The 25,645-nt window shown below is 35.8% G+C and overlaps 1 protein-coding gene across 6 annotated transcripts in view; it reads right to left on the reverse strand.

Moving 5' to 3' along the window:
* The window catches only part of RBPMS (RNA binding protein, mRNA processing factor), a 169,239-nt gene that overhangs the window by 77,871 nt on the left and 65,723 nt on the right, over positions 1–25,645 (reverse strand). For all 6 annotated transcript variants that reach the window (XR_003047589.1, XR_003047587.1, XR_003047588.1 and 3 more), the window contains 3 exons: positions 24,017–24,094; positions 21,255–21,293; positions 19,585–19,647 (listed from right to left, as the gene is read on the reverse strand). Coding sequence is in view for 3 of the 6 variants with exons in the window: in XM_025049875.1 (XP_024905643.1) it covers positions 19,585–19,647; positions 21,255–21,293; positions 24,017–24,094 (180 nt within the window). In the remaining 3 variants the exon portion in view is untranslated. The remainder of the gene's footprint in view (positions 1–19,584; positions 19,648–21,254; positions 21,294–24,016; positions 24,095–25,645) is intronic.

Here is a 25,645-nt window from a genome sequence, read left to right on the forward strand (position 1 = left end):
GGATTTCCTATGGACTGCTAGCAGAGTCAGAGCAGAACCTAGAGTAGTATACATGTAGACATCCTGACACGGAGTGCTCGACCAGCTAAGTTGGTATTTTCTGTTACGTTTTGAAAAAAAAAATACTTTATTTTGAAATAATTTCAGATTTATAGAAAAATCGAAGACATAGTACAAAGAGTTCCTGTATAACCTTTGCCCAGATTTCCCACCCAAATCTTTCCCCCAACTCCCTGAATGGTTTAACAGTAATTTGAAAGTATGATGCCCATTTACCGTTTACAGTTTCATTACCTAAAAACAAGGACACCTCATTTTCCTGATTCAAGATCTAATCCAAAATCATACATAGCATTCAGCTGTCATCTCTTTAGTCTCCTAAAATATTTTCCCCAGTCTTTGTCTTTTATGACCTTGACATTTTAAAGACTATAGGCTATTTATTTTGTAGAACGACCCTCAATTTGAGTTTATCTGATTTATTTCTTGATTAGATAGATCCAGGTTATACATTTTTGGCAGGAATATCACAGAAGAGACTTGTGTCATTCTTAGTGCATATCAGGAGGCACATGATGTTATTTTTGTCCCAATTACTGGTGATAATAACTTTGATCGTTTGCCAAATGTGTCGCGGTAAAGTTACTATTTTTTCCCCTTTTTAATGCATAAATGCCTCATAGGGAGATACTTTGAGAGTATACAAATATCTTGTTTCTCTTTAAACTTCCACTCAATATTTTTAACATCTATTGAGGATTCTTACTTGAAGCAATCATTACTATTGTGGTTGCCAGATGGTGATTTATTAATCCCATCATTCCGCCTGTATTTGTTTTCTACTCCAAGGAAAAGTGTACCCTTAAGCCTGATTTAGTATTTAGTCATTATGTTGTTCATTCACTCAAACATCAGTACTGGTTCATAGCTTATTTTATTCTCGGATTTATTACTATAATTGTTTTGGTGATCAAATTTCCCCAAGTTTTTATGTACACACATGTGCACACACACACACTTTCACACCCACATCTATTTAGACATATTAAAAACACAAGTCTGTACTGATAGCTCCAATTTCAATCCAATATGATTGGGTTAAGTCTAGCCTTCCATTTCTGTATTCGTAATGCCTTCTCTGAATTTTAGCTCTCATGAATGCATTCTTAGTATGCATTCCTGTATTGAACAAATAGGTAAATGTATAGTCAACATAAAGAACAAACTTATTAACTACAATTCAATAATTATTTAGTTATTTTCGTCTTTCACCTAGAAGTATATAGCCAATATGTAAATTCAAGAATTATTTGGGTTAGTTCTCCTTATTCCCCTACCTTCAGTGTGACTGTGTTATTCATTTGAAATATAGTTAGATCCATTTGTTTCTGTTTGTACTCAGTTTGGGGTCTCTCCCCATCCTTGTCTCTATTTTCTCTCAAGCTATATATTTTTATCAGGTATAAATCATTTTATCATTTAAAAAATTAAAGTTAATTCTTCAATCCATTTTACCTTTTTTTTTTTTACCCATTTATGAATAACTTTATGTATGTTGGCTAAAAAGCTGAGGATCCAGAATTTTAACAGCTCCTTCCCTGCCACACACACACTTGCTGTGACTTACTGCACCTTTTGAAAGAAGATTCTAAATAACCAAAGATTTTTAATGTTGCTTATAGGTTTTTTTTTGTTTAATTTTCAACTTCTAATTGAAATGTTTTAAAAATGAGGCAGGGGCAAATAATGAGCTAAAATTATTTAGATAATGAGCTAAAATTGCTGTGATAAATAAATACTACTATAAACAGACAGTTAAGTTTGTGGCCTGAACCAGGAGGGAGTGGGGCATTCTCAAGGCTGAGCTGTGCTTGATGCTTGGCTTCTCTTGGTGAGTCTTGAACCAAAAACCTTTACGAAGTCACAATATGAGCAAATTCAAATGTTTAAGAATACTATTTCATTTGGATTAACCACATGAAACTCTACTGGAAAATAACAGCCCACCCCTACCACTCATTCTACTAGCAGTGGACTCTGCTGTCCCCTTGGAGACAACTAAAAGTCTCCCACTATTTTTTTTTTAGAGTGAAGGGCATTTCCTATCAGAATCTCCTGGCATTTATTTCACATACACCCCATCCTGATACAGTAATCCAGTGGATCTGAGGCAAACCTATCAAACCAGATAAACTACTTTTTGATCGATAGAATAAAGATAGTATAGTAGCGGCAACTTCAAAAGATTCAACTTAGTATGCTGAGTTTCCAGACTGAGTCCTAGAAGCTTACTGTTCCCTTCTCCATGCCTATCTCCAAATGAAAACCCAATTCTGCTTTAAGAAATGTGGAGGTATCGAGAAAACCCTACCCAGGCAGGTGTCTATGCTGAAGGGGAGAAATAAATGCTCTTTAAGTTACAGATATTAACTAATTCATTGACTTTCTAATACAGAATGAGAATTTGTTACCAGAAGCTATATATACAATAAAATCTCAGTATATTAAAATACATTTTCTTTCGTAACAATTGGCTTAGTTCTTCTTTAGCCTTGAGGATCTTCTAACCTTTACAGATGAGGTCAATGAAACCTCCATCTTATGTTCAGGAAATAGAAACCTTAAGAAGGGAGCTCAAGTCAAGGTCAAACTTAGTACTGACCCCTTTCTGACCTTGTAATCTAACATCTATACCTGGATCTTGTTTTCCCTCCTGCTTCACACCATCCTCCTTAGGTTGGTTTCTGGTACTAAACCCCAGGTCTTCTGAGGATAGGGGTTCTGACATACTTTTTCAAGGTTTGTCCAAGCACAGACCCCAGTTAATCTCCAGGGCTGCTTCATAACCTGCTGTTAGAACCTCCAGTAGTCAGAGCTCCACCAGGTGGTAGCTGATCTGCCTGGTGCTCACTGCTGGCCTTTCTTATCACTGACCTAGCCTGAGTCATAATTTATGTTTTTATTTCTATTTTTAAAGGTAGTGATTATTTTCCTATGAGGCAAAGGAAATCAGATAGTGTAATGGAATTGGGGGGGTGGAGTGGGTGGTAAAGTGATTTCATTCTATCAAAATTATCAATATTATCAAGCATTAAACAGAAAAGTTGAACCAACACTGCTAGTTTCTATAAACTGTGATATATAAAACAGTATCCTTGGGGAAAGAAGAACTAATTTAATTCTCAGGAGTAACTTAAGAGAATGGCACACTCTGCTAATGGTGTGGAGGTTTTGTAAATGATTTATATTCTAATAAATTGAGATCATGTGTTGGTTTAGCTTTAGTAAAAAACTACTCAGTAACCTCTTGGCTTCTTCCATAAGAAACTAAATGCTCCAACACCAGTTACCTCTGCTAGTTGACAATAACAAGCTGATAAATCAGTTCTGTTGCAGACTAGAACAATCCAATAAATAAATAATAGGACAAACTAGTAAATAAGTAAATAAATAAGAGAATGATTCTTATTTTTGATTCTTATACGTTGTACTCAAAAGATCTCCAGTCATAATAGCATGTGGGGGAAGATATATGGGTGAGAGATTCAGAGGTTACAGTATAATTATGGTTATAATACAGTATAATTATATTATAGTATAGTCAAGAGATTTTTCGCTCAACCGCAAAATATATTTGAGACTTTGATTGGCTAAGTGATCAAACACGGAAATCTATATTATTTATGACTTAAGTTCCTATTTATTTAATGTTAACTTAACTGAAAATTCAATGTTCTTATTTTAAGTTACTGGAATATCATAGATTTTTAATAACCTGTTTATGAAATATAATTCACATACCATAAAATTCACCCTTTTGTGTATAATTCAGTGATTTTTAATATAGGAAGAGTTGTGCTTTAGAACATTTTCATTACTCCTAAGAAAAATTCTGGACTCATTAGCAGTAGCTCCTCATTCCTCCCTCTCTTTCCTCTACACTCACTCTCAGATGCTAATCTACTTTCAATCTTTGTGAATTTGCCCATTTATTCTGGATATTTCACATAAGTGGAATCATACAATACTGGTCTTTTGTGACTGGCTTCTTTTTCTCAGGATAATGTTTTCAAGGTTCATTTATGTTGTACCATGTAGCAGTATGTCATTTTTTTTCTTGCTGAACATACCACTGTACAAATATACTACACTTTGTTTATCATTTCATCAGTTGCTGTATATTGGGTTATTTCCACATTTTTTGGCTGCTGTGAACATTTGCTGTGACATGTGTTTTTAATTCTCCAGGAGTGGAATTGCTGGATCACACGGTAACTCTATGTTAACTTTGTGAAGAACTGCAGAATTGTTTTCCAAAGTGGTTATAATCATTTCAATCTTGTCATCAATGTATGAGGGGGAGAAAATCCCATTTTTTTACATCCTTGTCAACACTTGTTATTGCCTGTCTTTTTTATTTTAGCCATCTTAGTAGGTGTAAAGTGGTATCTCATTGTGGTTTTGATTTGCATTTCTCAATGCTGTTATATTTTAAAACATTTTGTAAAGAGGGCTAAGAATAAAAGCCTTCTATTTTCAAAAGCATTTTGGTCACAAGGAAAGGAAATAACCTGGAGGCCATGAATCTTTCGACATAAAAAAAGAAATGAAGTAGAAAGAATTTTACTTTTCTGAAGTTAAAAACACAAGTTAGAACTATAAACTGTTTTCTGAATCTTATTGAAAGATATGTCAGTCCCCTCAGAAACTATGTAGGTAAATACATACTTTAGAGATAGTCTGAGGTCTCAGGGGTCTGAACTATAGTTCTCTGAGTACTGTCAGCTTTCTCTTCTACTGGCAGCATAAAACATTCAATCAGATTAGAAACAGACACTAGGCAAGGTTTATGCAGGTTTCCCCAGGGGTCTGAAAACAATTGTTACATTCAGTCGGAGCCTTAAAATGACTCAATGGCATGCCATATAGAAACTCAAACTGGGTAATCTGTTACAGTGGAGTGGATGCGGCTCATTCGGAGACAACAGTATGGAAGGAAGTGAAAGGAAGTGTTGCATGTTATACATGTAAATAGAGACGTTGACTGGAGGAAAATAAATTGCAGGGGAGTCGATTCTACAATTTCAAAAATTCCTCCCAACTCAATACTATTTCTAAAAATGAGTAAGTAGAAATCTTCTACCATTTGTAAACAGGTCATAGTATCACAGGTGAAAGCCTGTGATGCACAAACATAAAAAAAATAAAAACTATCTGCGAGTGAAGATGACAGAAGCGAGGGACTGGTAGAGAACTGGGTCAGGTTTTTTGATGCTAAGTAGTACAGCATTATCTACATAAAGCATGAAATTCACAGAATTTTAGTTCTGAATTTTTGGGACCTCTAACCTAGAAGTTTTCAACCACAGGTATTCTCCTCACTGCCCCCTACCATGCTCCCCCGGCTCCGCCCCCATCCTTAGGGACGTATGGAAATATGTGTGAGGATGTTTTTGGACTGTTACACGACTGAAGACCATACTGGCACTCAGTGGACAGGCCAGGATGTTAAAGTCCTACAACGAGCAGGACAGTCCATACAATATAAGAATGGCCTCATCCAAAATGTCAACAGCCTCTCAACACAGACAAAGACATTAAGACGTAGAAAAGTCAAGTAACTCACCTAAATTCAGTTAACTGAGAGAATCCAGAATTCAATTTTCTGTTTCCTGTGATTGTGTGTGTGTGTGTGTGTACTGTGGTTCTGTAAAGTTCATTATTTTACAATGACTACATTATTTTCAGATAATAATGGAGGTTGTTGTTCAGTTTCCACTGTGCTGAAATTTAGGTAGATGTGGGTTCCAAAAGGGAACGAACAAGTGAGAGGAATCTGGCAGATGTAAACCGTATTTCATACTTTTCCTAAATAAGGGCATTACTTGCAGAAACATTAGGACTATTAATACAGCAGCCTGTGCTGCTGGGTCATAGCCCATTAAGAAACTATCAGACCAATTACACTTTGTTCTTTTTCTTAATCCAACTACCTCAAAGTATTGCCCTGGATTTACCTTAAGATAATTTACTACTCATTGTCTTCCTTGCCTATGGAGTCATTTGAAAAGAATATGTCCCTCTCCTTTGGTAATATATCTAGATTATACTTTAAGAAAGATACTCCTTTCCAAAAGCTCTCTCTAGGTATATGTGGTCATATGGGTTGAAGATGGGCTATGAGTCCATGTACAATTTATTGGTCTATTGCCTAATTTAAGTCTTCTAGTAGGCATTAGGTTTCTAGATGTCTTGTATCCCTGTCTTGTTTTTAACCCCTTGAATTTAAAAAAAAAAAAGTATAATTTTGTTTCTAAACTAGATGTTCCAAAAAATACAATGAATTTTTTTCCTGTTTTGGAAGGAAACAGGAAAAAAAATGTGACAGACAAGAATATGCATCCATGTCTAACACTAGAATGTCTCTAGAGGTTTATCCTTGATTTCAAGCCTGTGCAATTTCTCCTCTGATAACATTTTGTAACAAGCTCAGATCTTTAAGTATAATAGAATAAGCTCAGTCACAATAGAAAAATCCATTATCATCCCTCACTAGACATCTTGGGTCTGGAATAAAAAGATTTTAATAATATTTCCTAGTGACTAGGCCACTTACTAAAACAGTTTATCCTTGGCTTCATTTTGTGTGAACAAGCTTTACCACTTAAATTCACACTCTCTTACCACTAAGCCAGAATTCTATGGTGAAACCTTCAAAGTGGGAAAGATAAAGATGTATCTGCAACAACAAAGTGAGGAAAAACTCATTTCTGTCTCCCAAAGAAGGCTTAGAACTGCAACCAGGAGATGGTCTTGGTGGACTCTCTTCCACTTATTGGTGAAGGCAATAGGAAAACTGGTTCTCCAGTAGTATCATCAGCTGTAGTTCATTATAATGACAATTTCAAAGGACCTCAACTCAAGGTCACAACCAATTTTGGGTGGAACCTCCCTACAAATGAGGTTTAAATTGTGACAATTACAAATGGGCTTTGGAGTCTGACTGCCTGCATTGAAATCTACCTCCACTGTTGATCTTGAGTGTCTTGTTTAACCTTTCCGTGCTTCAACATCCTCAGTTACAAACTGGAAATAATAACAGTCCATACCTCATAGCGGTGATTCTAAGAAAAAATGAGCTCTTGTCAATGATAGATTAATGTCTGGCATATGATAAACACTCTTGTGGTCCAGTGCTCATCAGCGAAGGAGCTGCTTGCTAAACATGAACTGATAGGGGTTTCTTCTCCTTTGGACTTTCTGAAAAGATGCTATCACTTGTAAAAGAGAAGGATGAGATTCATACTCGGCTCTGAGACTCTCCCACCTAGAGTTCTTAATCAGAATACCCGAGCTTCTGTCCAAGCTGGTGTTGGTAGTTTGAGACTTCTTTCATTCTACTTGGTTTCATTTCCCCCACAGGGAGGTGGTGCGTGTCCTGCTTCTATCGCCCACTTCTGTTGATTTATTTGCACAGTCTGAGTAGCTTTTAGGAAGATTGGCTTGGTAACTGCGGAGACTGGATCCACTTTTGTAAGAGAATTAGGGAGAAGTACTTCAGAGGTATCTGGGTCTCCATTTGACTTGACCGTCCACCCCAGCTAAATTTCTTTTCCTCTAAAGCATACTTTTTGTTAGCCAGCCACCCTCTGTATACCTAACCATGCCCTAGGAGAATCTGCTCTGTATTGGATGACTATAAAGTCTTGACAGGAGCTTTGAAGAAGCTATAAACTCAATCCTTAACATGTCAACAGAATCAGAGTCAAACAGAGTTTATTTTCCAAAGGGTTGAGAGGGCATGATTATTTGAACTTCTGCCATTATGTTCTCAAACTGTCCTGAAAAGGATAATTGAAAGACCTGGGTCCTGACAATGTTAGGAAGGGGCTGACTCCACTTCAAGCATGGTCAGTTACCCATTAAAGCAATATTTTACAGTGATGCTTTGAAACAGATATTACGTGGAAAAAAACAGGCCGAAGTGCAGAAGGCATTCTTTCGTTCAGGAATCCTGACATTAACATTTCACTCTGGATTCTTAGAAGGTAAACAGGGGTCAACTGTTCTGGTAGGGACAAAGTCATCTCTTGGAATCCTAAACACACAAATACCAAATGTGGCTGGTGCCACCAGCAATCCCTTTCATTGTTTCCTCATGCCTTCTCTCGTGTCTCATTGTTGGACAGTGAATGTACCCATAAGTACCCCACCCCCTTTTTTTTCAGGAAGAAAAAGGGAGCAGCTGCATGACCACCTTTCACTCTTGCTACCTGCTGAATAAAGGCACTCGAACAAATGACACTCCTCATCAAAGCTTAAAAGGAAGTAGTTCCTAGGCAATGGTTTTTAGTTCAGTTTTTGACCTTGAGAAGATCTTTGAGTGATAGGGAATAAAACTATAAAACAAGTTTTGATGGTCTACATCTGCTTAATATTGACCCATGACTTTCTATGCTGATGTCTGTCACTCCACTGGACAAGAGAGTAACCTCGGAATTTTGGTGGCTAAATTCACTTTTTTGGGGGACATCAACAAAGAGGGTCTGACACAACCTGGTACTTCCCTGTAGTTGTCCAAAGCCTTACGGCTCCACAGGAAAAAATTCGGAGATTAAAATGAGAACCTAAAGAAATGTAGGATATAAACCATGCTCTGTCAATGTCAACATGTAAATAATTTCTAGGATATGTGATTCAGCTATTAAGTCCAGATCATTGGCTTAAATCAGCTGGATTGGCACTGAGGAAAAAAGAAAACTAAATAATGAAACAAAAGAAATCCCAATCCTATTCTTAGCCATAGTCTGTATTACTAAATTAGGCCAGTCTAGAAAATACACACCTTTGGTCACATAATATACCTGGTAAAAAAGGTGTTAATTATTAATCACAACTACAAAAATAACTTTTATTCATAAAGGCCACCCATGTGCTCATTGGCTTGTGCAAAGTACAAAACTCAACATTAAATGGGGAAGGAATGAGTTTCTAGATACTAATTACATATTCACTAGCTCATTCACAGATGACTGTACAAATCCTTTAGAGATAAAAGTGTTACTGGTGTTATGGTGTTGGCACCTTAAGGAAAAGACTATATACATAATTACATGTTAAAAAACTTCTAATTACTGAAAATAAGGAGACTGACCTGCTTCTGTATCCAACACATATTAGGCACATGCCAGACAAAATAAGACAATAAATGTGTGTGTTGTGTGTATAGTGTGTTATGTGTGTAAATGCTTTATGAACTCTGAGGTATGCTGAATGATTAACACTGTGCAATATAAAGTCTCAGAATCATAAAACAAGTATTTCTGTATCTATGTAAAAAAGTCCTACTTGTTAGGTGGGCAGGATAAGAAAATGCATTTAACACACCTTTCTTTTAATGTTTGTTAGGTCATTTCAGGACCCGTCTTAACTTTTTGTAAATGATTTAAGGATAATTTTGCATAGTTTACTTTGAGTCTTTACTAATGGCGGGTAGGTAGGAGAGAAAAAAACAGTGCTGATATAAACAGTCTCTACAATTGAATAAAGACAGTTGCCTAAACTTTCCAAAACCATTTTGAAAAGACTTCCATTTAAAGATCAGACAGAGCCCACAATAAGCCTCCGAGTATATTTTTACAGCCCTGTTTCTGCTTTCGAGTTCTCTAGCATCAAACATACCCCCTCTCAACTGAATCCAGTGGAAACTCCCACACTTGTGTGTGCATAACCAGGTTTAGGTAATCTTAACATTAAATCTTACTTAATATTAAAGTTAGTCTTTAATTACCAAGAGGAAGTGAAAAACATGTCCATTTTAGTTATTGATTTTTAATGGGCATAACAGGATAATGGCAATTCTTTAAAAAGGTTGCATTACATTTAAAAAATTAAAAATATTTTTATACATCAACAGCTTTATGTCTTCAGTTTTACTGGGTATAAAAATGAGAGCCATGTACACCAATAAAATATTAATTTGGTCCTCAAAGTCATAGTCATTTATTAACATCACTATAGATAAATCAGCCCATGGGTGGGAAATCTGTTCTCTGATGAATGCTGTAAAAATACAGAAATAAGGAAAGATCTGTTTTTTTTAAAAACTCTAGCACAGACCATCAAATGGCTTGCAACCTCTTTCCAAATAAGAATTTGGGGCTTAGGCACAAGTTAATTGAAAAGAATGTAAACAGTGAAGTCTAAACTTCGGAAGTTCACTACAAAGTACTTCCTGTGCTTCACAAAAAAGCCAAAATAAAGTGAGTCAAAATGGATCTCATCTCTGAGCAACTTAAATCGGCACTCTTGTTCCACTCTAATGCATCCCCTCTAGGCCACTTACTGGCGATCTGACAAGGCTGAGGCCGAATTTCCCCCTCTCTACAAAAAGGCTTGTCTAGACAATAAATCCTAAAGAATCTCACTGGCTGATAAATATAATAGTTTATATAGAATGGATACAGGCTTTTTTGGTTTTAAATAGATTGAATCGGAACCTGAAATGGAGAAAGATATGTGCCTGATTAACTTGATAGAATAAAAGGGAGATGCAGGTGTTTGTTGGGCTTACAATATTTTGAAGGCTTGAGAATATCAAGGACATTTATAACTTTGTTGCCCCAAAAAGCTCCAAGGAAGGACCAATGAATCACTTTACTATTAATCATAATATAAATCAATGTTCATATAAATCAACATTCAGAAGTACTCTGAACCCAGTGGAATTTGGGATTCCATATATTCATTTATATGTATTTTTATATTATATATATGTATGTATGTATATGTGTGTGTATATATATATATAATCAATCTGGGAAAGGGGACTTAGGAATAAAAAACAGTCCTTTGTGAAAGTCATCATCATCAATTATAAGAATTTTTACCATTTATTGAGTGTTAATAGCTTTAAAAATACCTATCTCATTAATTTGATCCTCTTACCCTTTGAAATAGGTATTATCAGTAGCAGGAAAACTGAGGCTCAGAGAAGAGCCTCAAATCAGTAAGTGGCAGATCTGAACCTGGTCGGCTTGACTCTAACACCTTTAATACATTGCCTTTGACTAGGAAGCCCTCTCAGGCCTGATAATTAGTTATCAAGAAGACGTTTTCCTTGCTCTCCCCTTAGCCTCCACTTAGAGATTTAGTACCTTTTCACAGGTACAAACATACCAACAACATTTAATGTTATGTGCAAATACACAAAACCACTCCAATACATCAAAGACAATCTATTTTTAACACTAGTGAACTAAAATTAATTTTTAGGATTGTTTAAAGTATGTTTTTAGAATTTGGTGAACAGCAATATAGATAAACCAGGAAGACACAGTGAAGCATTAGGAAAATCAACATCTTTCTACTAGCTACCTAGGACATTCTTAAGCCTAAAAGCCTTTTCTCCATTAATTTTGTCACTCATTTATTGAGCATTCTAAGATATGCAAACAGCCAGATTCCCTTTCATAACCTGGTTGTTTGCTTTTGTCTTTGAAGTGCATCTAAGATCTGTAACCTTGAATAGTCATTTCTGCCTCTATTCAATGTTCCCTTATTTGCACATTACATTTGGCCTTCTAACTGAAAACCAAAATTCTATAAAAAATTATATTGTAATATTGTGTAAATTCTAATTTTCATTTGAAAGTGTAGAAAATTTTATACTTTAACTTTCTGCTTGAGAACATGATGTGAGTGCCTTTTTCTAAACTTGTTTTCATTTCTCATATTTCCAAATTTATTCCTTAAATTCTGTGTATTTATTCATTTAGTTACTTTTGAGGGATGTCCTTTTGAGTGTAAGGCAAATAAAAGATAAAATTGATTAAAATGATTCAATATTCAATATAATAGAACCACTGGTTACCAATTTTCACCAGGAATTTTCCACCCAACTACATTTTCTGGGGAAATTATGTGGCCCTCTTAATTTTAAAACATTAATCTTTAAAATTAACTTGCCCCACAAGGGCTAAAAACAAAACTTATACCTTCTTATGCACTATCCAGGTTACTCAAAATATCACTTAATCTTTCAAAATATTCCCTATTGAATCTTACCACTACATTTTTAGAAGAGGAATTTTAGTCGTAAAAATATTTCGTGGGTTACTTTTTCTATAAATATGCGATTTTAAGATGGGTTTTTATTATTTTTAAGATTCTAGATTACTCAAATCATGTTTACTAGAATTGTTTTATTTTGTATTCCTCCTTTTCCTATATATACAATGCAGTATATATTTTTTTTATATTCTAGAAGCATATTTATGGTTTCTTCTCCCCTACTTATTTTTACACATTAAAAAATCCTTGACTATCTAAAAATTTTAAAACGTTTCCACGTAATATTTATTAAATGTCTATTAAAACAAAAAAAGTATACATTTAACTATAAAGAAGGAAAATACCTCATACTGTGTATACTTGTAAGGAAATAAGAGCACAATAATTGACACGTCCTCTCAAAACATCCTATTCCACTTTAAGGGGGTTAAGTCCCACCCCACATCTCCAATACTTTAAAACGTTCTAATTCATTCTAACTACAGAGTAAGGCAGAGTTTCAGCTCTGTGGATCAAAAGTTTAAATCCATGCAGTTTATCAGAAACCCTAAGCCCATGCTGGAGGGAGCTCTGGTATGATCATTCACTAAAAACTAAAAGAGTGATTTTACAACAAAGTGATTTTAAGGAGCCAAAATGTGCTGCACTGCAGAATAATCAGTAATGTGGATGGCCTAGAGAGTGGTGAACTTTGGCTTTAAAAAACTGGCTTGAATTCTTAGCAAAAGGAATCCCAACTAATAACTCATTCTTTGCACTTCATGTTCCACAAACACATATTACACATTTTCAACTTTCACTTACATTAAGGGCAAATAGATTCTCAGCATTTCTGAAATACCTAAGGAACCATGGAGAAAGGGCAAGGTCAATGATTTGGCAGTTTTAAATGGAAATCTAGATAAGTTTAAACAAGTAGATCCTCCAAAAAAAAGTCCACAATGCAAAGTCTGAGGGCAGTTTCACATAGCCATGTAATATCTGATGAACTATTTCACTTCCACATATACTTGTCACTGGACTGACTATACACTGGTTTCTGTGTGAGAATCCGTGGTTCTTCCTGCTCATTTCCTTTGGGAAAGGATGATGCTAACACTTCTGGCTACTTTTCCTTCTCCAAACTTCCTTAGGATTTCTTTTACTAGCATTGTATCTTACAGTTAGTTTTCTATGTGAATGCTTAATAGACTTAAATAACCTACTTTTCTTCAGGCAAAGACTCTAACTGGGAATTGAGCAAATTCCTCACATTCACCTTTATTTTTTTTTTTTTCAGAACAACTTTTAAATTACGTGCTGCACCATTCCTAGGGAGGTTTTATAACAATCCAAAAATGCAAGACATAAGGAGAGCAGAGAAAAAAAGAGAGAAAAAGCCTATTTCAGACTTTTCAAGGGGGCTAGCTGAATTGAGCTGTTTGTCAAGTACATGCAGTCGTTGAGAGAGTCCAACAACCCTGCATCATGGCAGCTCTGTATTGGCACAGGCACAGTCCCCAACCCAGTGATGTCAAACGAATGCCTTAAAACTGCAAGTCAAGAGTAAGCAGTCATAAACAGATTTAACGATAAACACTAGATCGAACTCATGATCTCATTTGGCAGCTCTGCATATTTCCCATCCAAAAGTCCCAGCTGGGATCACACTAATTAGGTTTCTTCAACCACTTTGAGCAACAGGCTAAGAGACATTTAGGGAGAAATTTTTAAAACTGATAAGAAACATGTTGACATGGTGCCTGGTGAGAAGAGAGCTGAGATAGGCCATCTGGGTGCTTGTGTTTGTGAAAAGTTTTGTTTAGTGGAAATACTTCACCTAACTCACAAGCTGTACAAATATTAAGATCAAAAGTCCTAACTTGTACAACCTGTCAGGAAAACCTGTGATACAGGAAACAGTGACTGTCATCCAGACTCCTGTCAAACTGAAGCCAAAATGTCTGAGTGGCCACTGCCGGTCTCAACTGCCCTGATGTCTCTCTGTACTCAAGAGTTTGTACCAGCACTTTATGGCTGTATCTTTTGACTAAGAAAGTCTTTTCATGGAATAGGTTCATATTTAGAGCATTTGCAAGTGTTTTTGCTTGGTGGTTTTCCTTTAACACTTTCAGAAGTGAATAATAACACCCCTATTTCACAGATGGAGAACCTGGTATAGGAATATTGAATTATACTCAACTGTTTAGAAAGTTGGTAGTTGGAGAGGTCAAGCTATTTAACAAAATTGAAATTATGTACAAGACTGGAATTATTGTGATATAAATAACTGCAGTTTTTCCTTCATTGCCAGGAATTTATGGAAAAAGCTAAGTTTTCCTGATATCGGCTGTTTTTTGAACATGTGTCACTATCAGGTACCTTTTCAACATGCTTTCTTACAAATTAAAAAGATTTTCCTAAAAATTCTTTTTTTGCCACATTTATTGATTATTGAATCAATAAATTTCTTTAAAAATTAATAATTTAATACTATATATCCTCAATTTCTCATTTTCCATTTATTATTAAGGCATCTTTGCACTGGAAGTCTGAATAACTGCCACCTTTTCCTTCTTCAATACCAAACTGCTTTCATCTCTTTATTCTTAAGTCTATGTAGATCTTGGCAAAATACCTTTCCTTCATGTCTTATGTTTTGTATTCTTGTATATACAACACGCAAGTCTTGCATTTAAAAGAATCATCCAATGGTTGAGTTGAGTTTTCTCCAACCTTCTTTTATTAACAGGTAAACTATTTAAGGGTAATACAGTTACATTAATTAGAACTACCATCATAGGAATGTTACTAATCCCTGTTAAAATAAACATTTTAAATCAGGTGGGAATCCAAAAGAACCCAACTGTACTACTGAAATCTGTCAAAAAGCATTTATCAAGAACCCAATGATTACTTCACACCTACTAGGTTGGTCATAACTAAAAACAAAACAAAACAAAACCCCCCAAAACAGAAAACAACAATTACTGGTGAGGATATAAAATAATTAGAACCTCATAATATTGCTGGTGTGAATGTAAAATGGTGCAGCCACTATGGAAAGGTTTGGAGGTTCCTAAAAATCTAAAAATACAATTACCATATGACTCGGCAATTCCGCTCCTAAGTATGTATCTAAAGGAATTAAAAAGGAACTGTCCCTATTCAAATAAATACTTGTACACCAATGTTCAGTGAAGCATTAATCACAATAGCCAAGAGGTGGCAACGACGCAAGTGTCCATCAACAGATGAATGGATGAACCAAATGTGGTATATCCATACAGTGGCATTTTACTGAGCCAAAAAAAGATATTCTGATTCATGCTACAGTATGGGTGAATCTTCAAAATATTATGCTAGGTGAAAGAAGCTAGACACAAAAGGACAAATATTTCAATATCTAGAATAGGCCAATTATTAATAGAGACAGAAAATAGATTAGAGGTTATTAGGGGCTGGAGGGAAAAAGAGGATGTACTGCTTAAAGGTTACATAGTCTCTGGGGTGATGGAAAAATTGGGGGAACTGTGGTGATGGTTGCACAACATGGTGAATGCAATTAATGCTGCTGAATGGTACACTTTAAAAAATCATTAAAGTGAAAATTTTGTTATATATATTTTATCACAATTAAAATAACATCAAAACCACTGAATTGTACATTTTAAATAAGCAAATCACATGCAGAGTTTTATCTAATACAGCTTATTTTAAAAAGAACCCAGTGGACTTGAGGGTGCAAGGATAAATAGAGAACACTTAGATCAAGGAGTCTAGCTTAAAAGTCAAGCCTAAGCAATGTTTATTTGTGAAAGCAATTTGTATTACAGAATTTAATAACATCAGACATCTCTGCTCTAACATAATAATTTATAACAGAGACTATGATAAAACCTACCCCAATAACAGCCATTTAAAATTAGGGGAGGAGGAATATCAAACAAAATGGCATGTATGCTCGAAAGTCCACACATGACCTTTTAAAGTACTTTAGATGAGTGATTTCCAAACACTAGTTTTAAGACAATGCCTATTAAGGAAATGTACAGAAGCAAGGAGCATGACGAGTCTGTCGATCTGAAGTATTAATTACAAATCACTCATTAAAACACAATTTCAGGTAGGCAACAATGGCAATATTGGGGTTTTCGCAGTTGGTAGGAACAGCCAGAGATGGCTTATTCCCATTTCTGCTCAGGGTCTTTATCCTTAGATCTGCCCTGCTTCTTGTATTCTTAAAATTTCCACAAATCGAATTTTTACTAAGCCGGTGAACTTTCAGTATCAATGTATTTGATTTACATTCCCAAATTATAAAGGCTCCCCTTTCTATTAGCATGGAAAATGGAAAACTGCCAGTACAGAAATTACAAATGTGTGTGGAGGGTGAAGGATAGGTCAGATATTTTGCTGTCAGTTTAAAGAAAAAATGGGGTTTCTAATCAAGTGGACTAATGGGAACATAGATAACCTGAAAGGATGTCTGGGTTTGGGTTATTTTTAGCTAAATTTGAGAGTTTTTGCTATAAAAACAAAATACACTATATATATTTAGAAGATATGAGTAACCCCCGATAAAAGTTCAATGATACTACTTAATTCAATCTAAGCTTTTCCATAAAGTTATCAAACTGACTGAAGCATAATCCAAAAATGGAAGAAAATGAATGGATTTAAAAAACAGTCATTTCGGGAAAAGACTAATTATTAATACTAATAATTCAAACAGATAGAAACCAAGACAGAGAAATAGGAAGAAACGTTCCAGACATGGAGAAGTGGTTCATAACACCATGAAACTTTTATACTGAGAGTCATACTGAATTGAGGTTTAAGTTTCTCAATAGCAGAATCAAACAAAATATTACAACATGGAACTTTCCCCAAAAGAATGTGAGAAAAGGCTTTTAAGAGAAGCCTGAACAAATGACACGGGGAGAAAATTTTGTAATAGTTATGAGCATCATATGTTTTTAATTCACAAATGAGAAAAGATGGCCCTAAAAAAGAACATAATATGTTGGGTCATACAGAAAATGTGTCAGCTTCGTGATTAAGTATTACCCTGAAAGGGCCCATTTTTTTTTGCAGAGAGAAGGAACCTTGCTCAATGGTTACATACCAAACTTTATCATTGCTGTTTGTCCTGGACATTGTGAATTAAATAGTCTGTCATTGCCACCAGGAATAAGATGCAAGAGGCTTACTTCTATTTGTAGCTCTAAACCTACACTTCCTGAACTGAGCCATCTGTCCTCTCTAGGCCTCAGTTCCCTGAACTATAACAATAGGATGGTTTCTAAGGTGCAAAGACCTCTAATACTTCATATTTAAAAGTTAAACACATTGAGAAAGAGATCAACCAGGAGCTCAATAAAAGCCCTAAACTCACAAGTCAGCCTCTGAGCAGAAGAAAGCTCAGGTTCAGTACTCCACAGGTAAACATTAAGAGTTACCTTTAGCTCCACAGAACAGAATTCGCTTGGAGAACTCTGCTTGGAGTTCTATTTTGCTTGGAGTTCTTCCCCAGTTATTATTACATGAGCAATAAAGAGAATTAATGATTAAGGGAGAGAATGCTGCTAAAGGAAGGCATGCTGCCAGTGGAAAAAAAGGAAGAGCTAAGCACAGGCAGACCTTGGGTCAAAAAAGCACAATCATCTGGGGGCATTTGGCATAGGGATGAGCTTATACACCTATATTGCTATGTTATAGCATGGCTCAATACTTGATATTTATAATGATATAACCCTCAGGCACCAGGAATAATTGAGATTATATTGCTATGATCTGCTTGTCATGCAAGGAAACACAGCTTATGACTATTACCATTTAATAACCTAGCCAATAAGGGAATGTTGCCTTCAGATGAGAGAGGCCACTATAAAAGCCTACTGTTCTTCAGACAGAGGGTCATGACATCTTTATCCACACAGCAAAGATAAAACAAAGCAATGAAGAGTATTCTGTGAACTAGCTTCAACTGCTGTTACTTCCTTTAGAAGAACAATGAAAAGAACCTGGTGAAAATTTCATCTAACATGACTTTGAAGGACCCAGAACATTTCTGCATTTAGAAAGATGCCAATCTTCATGAAAAACACTGCCTAAATAGAAATCATGGTTTTATTTTTGAGTTTCAATTTTTTTTTTTTGAGAAAATTCTGGTTGTGTCTTTGTAATGCAAAAATCACAAAATAATTTTTACATTAAAACATTCGATTATACATTTTGCTTAAGTGTGTACCACTGGTGCTCAATAAATAACTGGTTTGTATTTTGTTCTGTGGAAGAGAAACAGACTGAGGTTATTCTGACCAGGAGGTCATTTATCAAATCCAGAAAAATTGAGCTCTTTGGAGTTCCTAGATTCCTAAGACTTTCCTGTATGTTTTCATGAAAAACCAACAACAATCAAACCATTTCTTCTGAGAGTGTACGCACTTTTTTTCAAAGCCCCCAAAACTCTCAAGATTGTGTCACAATAACACCATTATGTTGAGTAAACAGATCCCTTGGAGGCCCTTTCCCTGGACACCAAGTTATCAGGCCATCAAATGACTCCTATAGCCCCACCTCAGCATGGTCCCTCTTAGCATCTAGGCATTCAGAGGAGCAACTGGCAGGGGTACCTATAGATTCTAAAGCAACACAAAGGCCAGTGACAAGTTCACAGAAGCTTACACAATGACACTCAGATTGCAACCAGTCAATTGGCCAGCTGCCTTTCCATAAGCACCCTAAACGCTTTTGGCAGCATTACTCAGTCCTCATTCACAGCTGCTTAGGCCAAACACCTGGAGCAGGATGGAGCCAGATTCTTCACTGAGACTCCTCACCTGAGGATCAGCTCTCAGCATCTAGAACTAAATTAAATCGGCTTCCTTCCACCCTCTCTTAGCTTGATTCTCTTGTTTTGTTTCTCAACACATCAAAGGGGAAAAATATTTACTGAAGTAAAGCTGGTTAAAGTCTCACAACATATGGCAGACAAGATGCCTACAAACCAAATACAGCTATTTCTATTCAATTATAGTTTACTATCACTTATTATATCACAGTACAGAATGTCTTTTATATCATAGTACAGAATGTCTTTGGGAAAACCATATATGCATGTTTTTATCAATCAGAATAAAGACTATGACCTGTTTAAAAAACAAAAAGCCACATACATAAAATGAAAACTTTATGAAATAAGGAAAATCAAGATTTTGATCTACTCTTGGCTTAGCCTTAGCCATCAAGAGTATAATGATGGCCAAACTAAGCTCTGTACCACCATTGAGATATGACTGGGCTGTGAGACCCACATCATCAGGTATTTTGAGCATTATAGTGAAAGCTAGAGAAGAGCAAAATGTTATTTAATAGCTTGTACATCTGACCACAATTCTAGGAAAAATCTCTTTAGAGGGCTAATTAAATTGATGTTAGATTGAGAAGTCATATTCCTTCCATTTGAGGTTCTGTCACTTCTCCTCACCTCATAAGGAAGCCCCCAATGATTACATCATTAGTACTCACATTCAAAGCATTCTTTGCAGCTTCTGCTTCTGAGCGACTGTCAAAACTGACAAAACCTACGGGCTGAAGAAAGAAAAACAAATATGAAGGGAAAAATAATCAGGGGATAGCTATTTTTCTGGATCAAAGGTGATATCGAACTGAAGAGCTAAGATAAAGAAATGATCATGGGCAATGGTGTAGAAATAAGAAAACCAGTCTTGAAGAATCTTGACTCAGTGGTTTAGACAAATTTCTAACACAAATAAAAGGAATTGTGAGGGTGGTTCTTCCAGGACATAGCTGGAGATTCAGAGAATCATAAAAATAATCTAGAAGGAGTTGAAAAGTGAGCAGCAGTGAACAAGGGGATAGAGAAAAACTTGGGTCAAGAGGCTCTACTTTCCTAAATCAAATTCACTGTATCTCAGTTTCTTCATCTTTTAAAATGGGAAGAGAACCAAATCACCTTTTGGTACACCGTAAGTGCAAGGACTATAATGACACAATGATAAAAGCCCTATACTCTTGTTGCATGATCACAATTATAAAATGAACACAGTCGTCGCAAATCCCAAGGGGTACCTTTAAAAGTCCTGTGTTTAATAATATCACTTATATGTGGGATATAAACCTAAAAGCAACAAATGAACAGGACAAACAGAGACTCATGGACTAGAGACTAGTGGGAGTGGGGGAGGAGGGGGTAGGTAGCGGTTAAAGGTGGTCAAATAGAGGTGGGTAGGGGGAGGGTGAAGTGAGTAAAGGGGATCAAATATATGGCAGCTGAAGGAAACTGGACTTTGGGTGGTAAACACACAATAGAATATACAGATGTCAAATGATAATGTACACCTGAAAATTATATAATTGTATTAACCGATGTTATCCCAATAAACTTAATTAAAAATAAAATAAAATAAAAAAGGCTTGTGTTTAATTAGGTATGTAAGCCATACTGTTCTAACTAAAGAGAGAGGGGTCATAATCCTTTTAGATTCAATATTTTTCAGTCCAGAAGGATGCTTGTAACATAGCTTATGCCCAATAAAACAGGGAATTCTTTGAGTAATGGAAAGTGAGTAGGAGGTGAGGATGCCAACTGGTCAGCATTAGAAAAAAGAATATAGCTGAAAATTTTCAAGAATCTTGCTGGAACTGTTAGGGCCACTGATTACCACATCCATTTAGGGTTTGAAAAACAATATAATTCTTTACCACAAGATACACCAATTGTGAAAGATTGCCTGTTTAACTTTATTTAAAAAAAATAGAATTGGGAATAAAAATGAATCTGGATAATAATTAATTTTGAATATATAGATAACTACGCTGGATGCATCATGTTTGCCTTCTTTGGGGGTAGTTCCAGTAATCCTAGCTGGAGACTATGGAATTACAAATCATTTTTCTGTGCTAATTCCTAACCAGTCTCACCCTTAATTTATTTTTTCTTTTATTTAATTTATTTTTAACTTTTTAAAAATTAAGTTTATTGGGGTAACATTGGTTAATACAATTATATAATTTTCAGGTGTACATTATAATTTGACACTGTATATTCTATTGTGTTTATCACGCAAAATAAAATCCTAATGGAAATAATGTTGAACCACAGTAACATTCTTGAAGAAAGTCAATTCGCACTTATTGTAGAAGTGATCATTTACATGCAAGTTTAAAATTCTTACCTGCTTAGATGTGAGCTTTATAAGAGAACCCTCGTAGCCCTGAAAACAAAGAACCAAATTTAGACCTAAACAAAGTACTAAGAAAAAAAGTAATTATAGCATCTTGCTCAAGTAAAAATGATTTCTTTATGGCTATTGACTACCTCTTTTCACAAATGCCTTTCAAGTTAACCACAAAAGCAAATTATGCACACACACACACATACCTATGCCTATGTTTGCATTCTTGGGGCCTAAAAGTAATCAAGCCCTGAAATTCATGCATTTTTATGTTTTTTTTTTCTTATTTTTTTAATGGTAGGAAAATGAGTGTGTCTCTAACAGCAGATCTCTTTATTTTATAGAACTAGGAGAGAGAAGGGGGGTAAATTTAATAAGATAGGAAGGCCAGAGTATGTTAAACTTGATTATGTAATTGCTATAAGACAACAACGAAACATTAAGAATGCACTAGATAGAAGTTATTAATCAAAATTTCAAAACTGTCAGAAAAGGTTAAGCAAGTAATGATGCTAAATCTTGTTGAGTTCTTTTGCTTATATATTGAATCAGCCACTTTTCATGCTGGTATTCTGATTGAGACAAGCAAAAATTCCCTTTTGGGTTTTCACTCCAGCTCATCCTAAAGGAAGATAGAAACCCTCTCTTTTACTTCCTTCCTTCATCCCTCCCTGGCTCCTCAGAATAAGGATAACAAAGTGTTTATTTCTGAAAATAATCAATGGCTGATGGCTTGCACTGATGGATTACACAAGCAGGGAAAAACACCACTTGACATGATTGACCACCACACATATCAGTACAGAGACAGATTTGCAGACTATGGTCAACCTCCTCGGACTTTAATTAAAAGAGGGTTGTTAGGAATGTAGCAGGGTCCTGACTTTAACACAGCATTTCTGGGCAGGATGTTGGGATTGATTCATTCCCCTATCTTCCCAGCAGAGAACTATGCAACCAATTAGCTACTGTAAACATTTTACCTCAACAGCCTTGAGCTCTTCTGGCCAAAGAGGTCATGATTCACAGCCCCGCCTCTTTCTTTTTCAAGGTGCTTTCTCTAAAATACCTGGAGGTTTAAACACCCTGAAGGGTTCAGTGGCAAAGGACAAATGGATATTTCACTCAAGTAAAACACCACTGGTAGGGATATATTGTGCTCTCAAGTCATAAGAAGAAAAGTAGTATCACACAGCACTTCGGAACAGGGATGGCAGAGCCAGATTGCTTGGGTTCGAATCCTGACTCTGCCATTTATTCTATGTGTAAACCTTGAGCAAAATTTATTCAACTGCTCCAAAATCTTCCTCATTTAAAAAAATAAGGCCAACTCACTTTAAAGGATTGTGATGAGAACTGAATAATTCATGTAAGGGGCTTGATGGCCGAATATCTATACACACACACAAACATACACACACAATATTTTGTACATTAATTAAGAAGATCGATTAGTTTAAAAAGTCCTCATCCTACAAAAGAAATAGTAAAAACTGCAACTTTGTAGAAAAAACTCAGGAAATAAACTTTATAAAGTTGGCACTCTCTCCCCACAACACCATCTCTTTCTTTCCTACTTCCTCTCAGCTAACCTCATGCCTAACCTTTCTGTTTCCCTCTGTACTGTCATCATTCTTATTGCACTAAGGGGATGGCTGTCAGAATGGAATTATATCCATTATTACATGGTGCCTTCTTGGCACATAAGCTAGACTGTTTTATCTTTGCTGATTTTAACTGGCTGCCCCCTCAATCCTCCCTTTCTTTCTTTCCAACCTAGCTGTTTTCAGCTGTCACATCCTATTCCCTCTCCTGTTTCTCAACCTGTCTTGCCTCTGTGGCTGGGGTCCTGCTTCAATGGGGATGAATCTTTAACTAGAAATCAAAATGGTCCATCGCCTAATCATAAGTGTGGCCTGGCCAGGTATTACTGCTGACATGTCTTTGATGACTAGTTCAGACACAGTTCCTAAATTTATCATACTTAGGTTTACTCCTTGAGGGCCAAGGCCTCCAGCCCACAATTTTCCCAGTCTCAGTCTTCTCCTATCCTCCACAGGCTAACCTTTGATTCTTCTCCATGCTTATTTCAGCTTTAGTTCAACTTCCTGTTAAGTCTTCAATCCCAGCAACATTAAGTATCCCTAAAGTAGGTTTATCTCGATAGTCACACTCCATTAAATATTTCACTAAGCACCAGGAAAGAGTCCACTCAATTCATGCCACTATTTTACTTTATTTGAAATGTAGGACTTGTTTTCCCATGGAAAAAAAAATAATGGTGTTAGGTTCCTAGTCTAATTCATAAAAGACTATTTAATGTACCATGTCTCCAAAGAATAGTGTTAACAGAACTATTTCAACTAAGAAAGAATCTCCTAGGGAAAGGACTTGACTTTATTATCACATTTGAAATATAAATACATAATCAGTAATTCATAATATTTTTTGGTGACCTGTACTAAGAAGAATACCTCCAATTGGCAGAGGAGGCTGCTCTATGTAGAACAGAAACCGATACATGTTCACATGAATAAGAGAAGTCTCTAGATTAGCTGATGGGCAGACAAATGGCAGCTTCAGTCTTTTCTAAGTAAGACTGTACATTACAACTGAGTTGTTAAGTCTCCATTACTAATCATTTAAAAATGTCCCTTTATAGGGTACTTTCTCAAACATTTCATTTCTTCCTCCAAAGAGCTCCCATGAAGCTCACACATACACTTTTTGTTTCCTTTGGCAATTTCTGAAAGAACAGGTACCTTAAATGGTCTGAATAGCAAATAGAGCTCCCGAGGTTTGATATCCAGAGGGAGACCACTGACGAATAGGGTCCGGACCTGGAAAATAAATATGAGAAGTGATATTTAGGAGTAGAATCCAGAGAACAGCTCTCACTTAAAATTTCAAAAACGCATTTCTTCAAATATTCCACAAACCCTACCTAATTCATGTTCTTTCAATGACATGATGAATACTCTAATGTTAAGATGCCATTAGGCCAATTCTTCTATGTGGATTATTCAAAGTGAACAACCTCTAGCTGATTTAAATTCACAAAATGACTTCTTTTCCAACTAGCCACGCCCTGGTTCTAAAAAATGTGAGACAAGAGAATCTAGATAGTCGAATTCTTAGCTTAAGAAAAACATGTCATGAGGATGAGGACAGTAAATCTACCATTCCTTTGCTCTAATCAAATGAACAGTGTGTGGTTCAAAAATGAAATTAAAAAAAATTTTGTTTACTTCTGCTTGTCTTTTCATTGATTCCCTCATCAGCATTACAGTAATTTTAATAAATGTGAAAGTTTACTGAACAATTCAAACACATCTAAATAGGAGCTAAAATGCTTAACTCTGTACCTTCTCAATTCCAAAACAAAAGGGCAGACCTCACTGACTTATACCTATAAGGCCCAGGGTACAAACTATGTGAACAGTGTCTACTAAAACACAGAACACAGATGACACACTTCCAGATGAGAGGATCAGAGAAAACACGTTAGCATCTGAATGGGAACTTAAAGGATAGGTAGGATTTTACCACATAGATATAAAAGATGAGGTAGGATGATGGGGAAAAGTCACAGGCAGAAAAAAACATGAATGATGGCAATGAAAAGGGGATAGCACAGTGTATTTGGGGAGATGGGTGACCCAAAATGAACAGGTAGCTGAGGATCAAACCACAGGGGACATCAAAAGTCACTGGCTCAAGAATTTGGTCTTGAATTAACAGGCAAAGAGTAACCACTGACTTACCAATACCACCACATTGTTTTGTACTTAGTTTAATGTATTTTGTGTGGCTTTAGTCAGTACCCTGCCCTAGCTCTAACATATAACTGACATATAACATTGTGTAAGATGTACCTGTTGATTTGATATTATATATTGCAAAATGATTACCATCAGAGCATTAACTAATACCTTCATCACATCACGTAATTACTATTTCTTTTTTTGTAGTGAGAACATTTAATATCTACTTTCAGCGACTTTTAAGTATATAATACAGTACTGTTAACTATAATCACAATGCTATTTATTAGATTCCCAAAACTTATTTAACTTCTAACTGGAAGTCTGTACCCATTACCCGACATCTCATTTCCCTCACTCCCCAGCCCCTAGTAACCACCATTCTACTGTTTCTACGACTTCGGCTTCACTCCTGCATTTTCTATTCCTCTTCTCTACTCAGACTGATAAATGACTGAGCTCCTCATTAGAAATCATGTTGCTGAAGAAAAATTCAATGGGCAATTGTTAATGTGTAAATATGAAAGATGTTTCCTCAGTGAGAAATAGGGAGAACATGTTCTAGAATCCTAACACTTTGCATTGTCTCTGGTTGTAAAGAAGCACAAAACGAGATTCTTTTATTGA

Source organism: Pteropus alecto, unplaced genomic scaffold, assembly GCF_000325575.1.
Source record: "Pteropus alecto unplaced genomic scaffold, ASM32557v1 scaffold24, whole genome shotgun sequence".
Taxonomy (NCBI): Eukaryota; Metazoa; Chordata; class Mammalia; order Chiroptera; family Pteropodidae; genus Pteropus; species Pteropus alecto.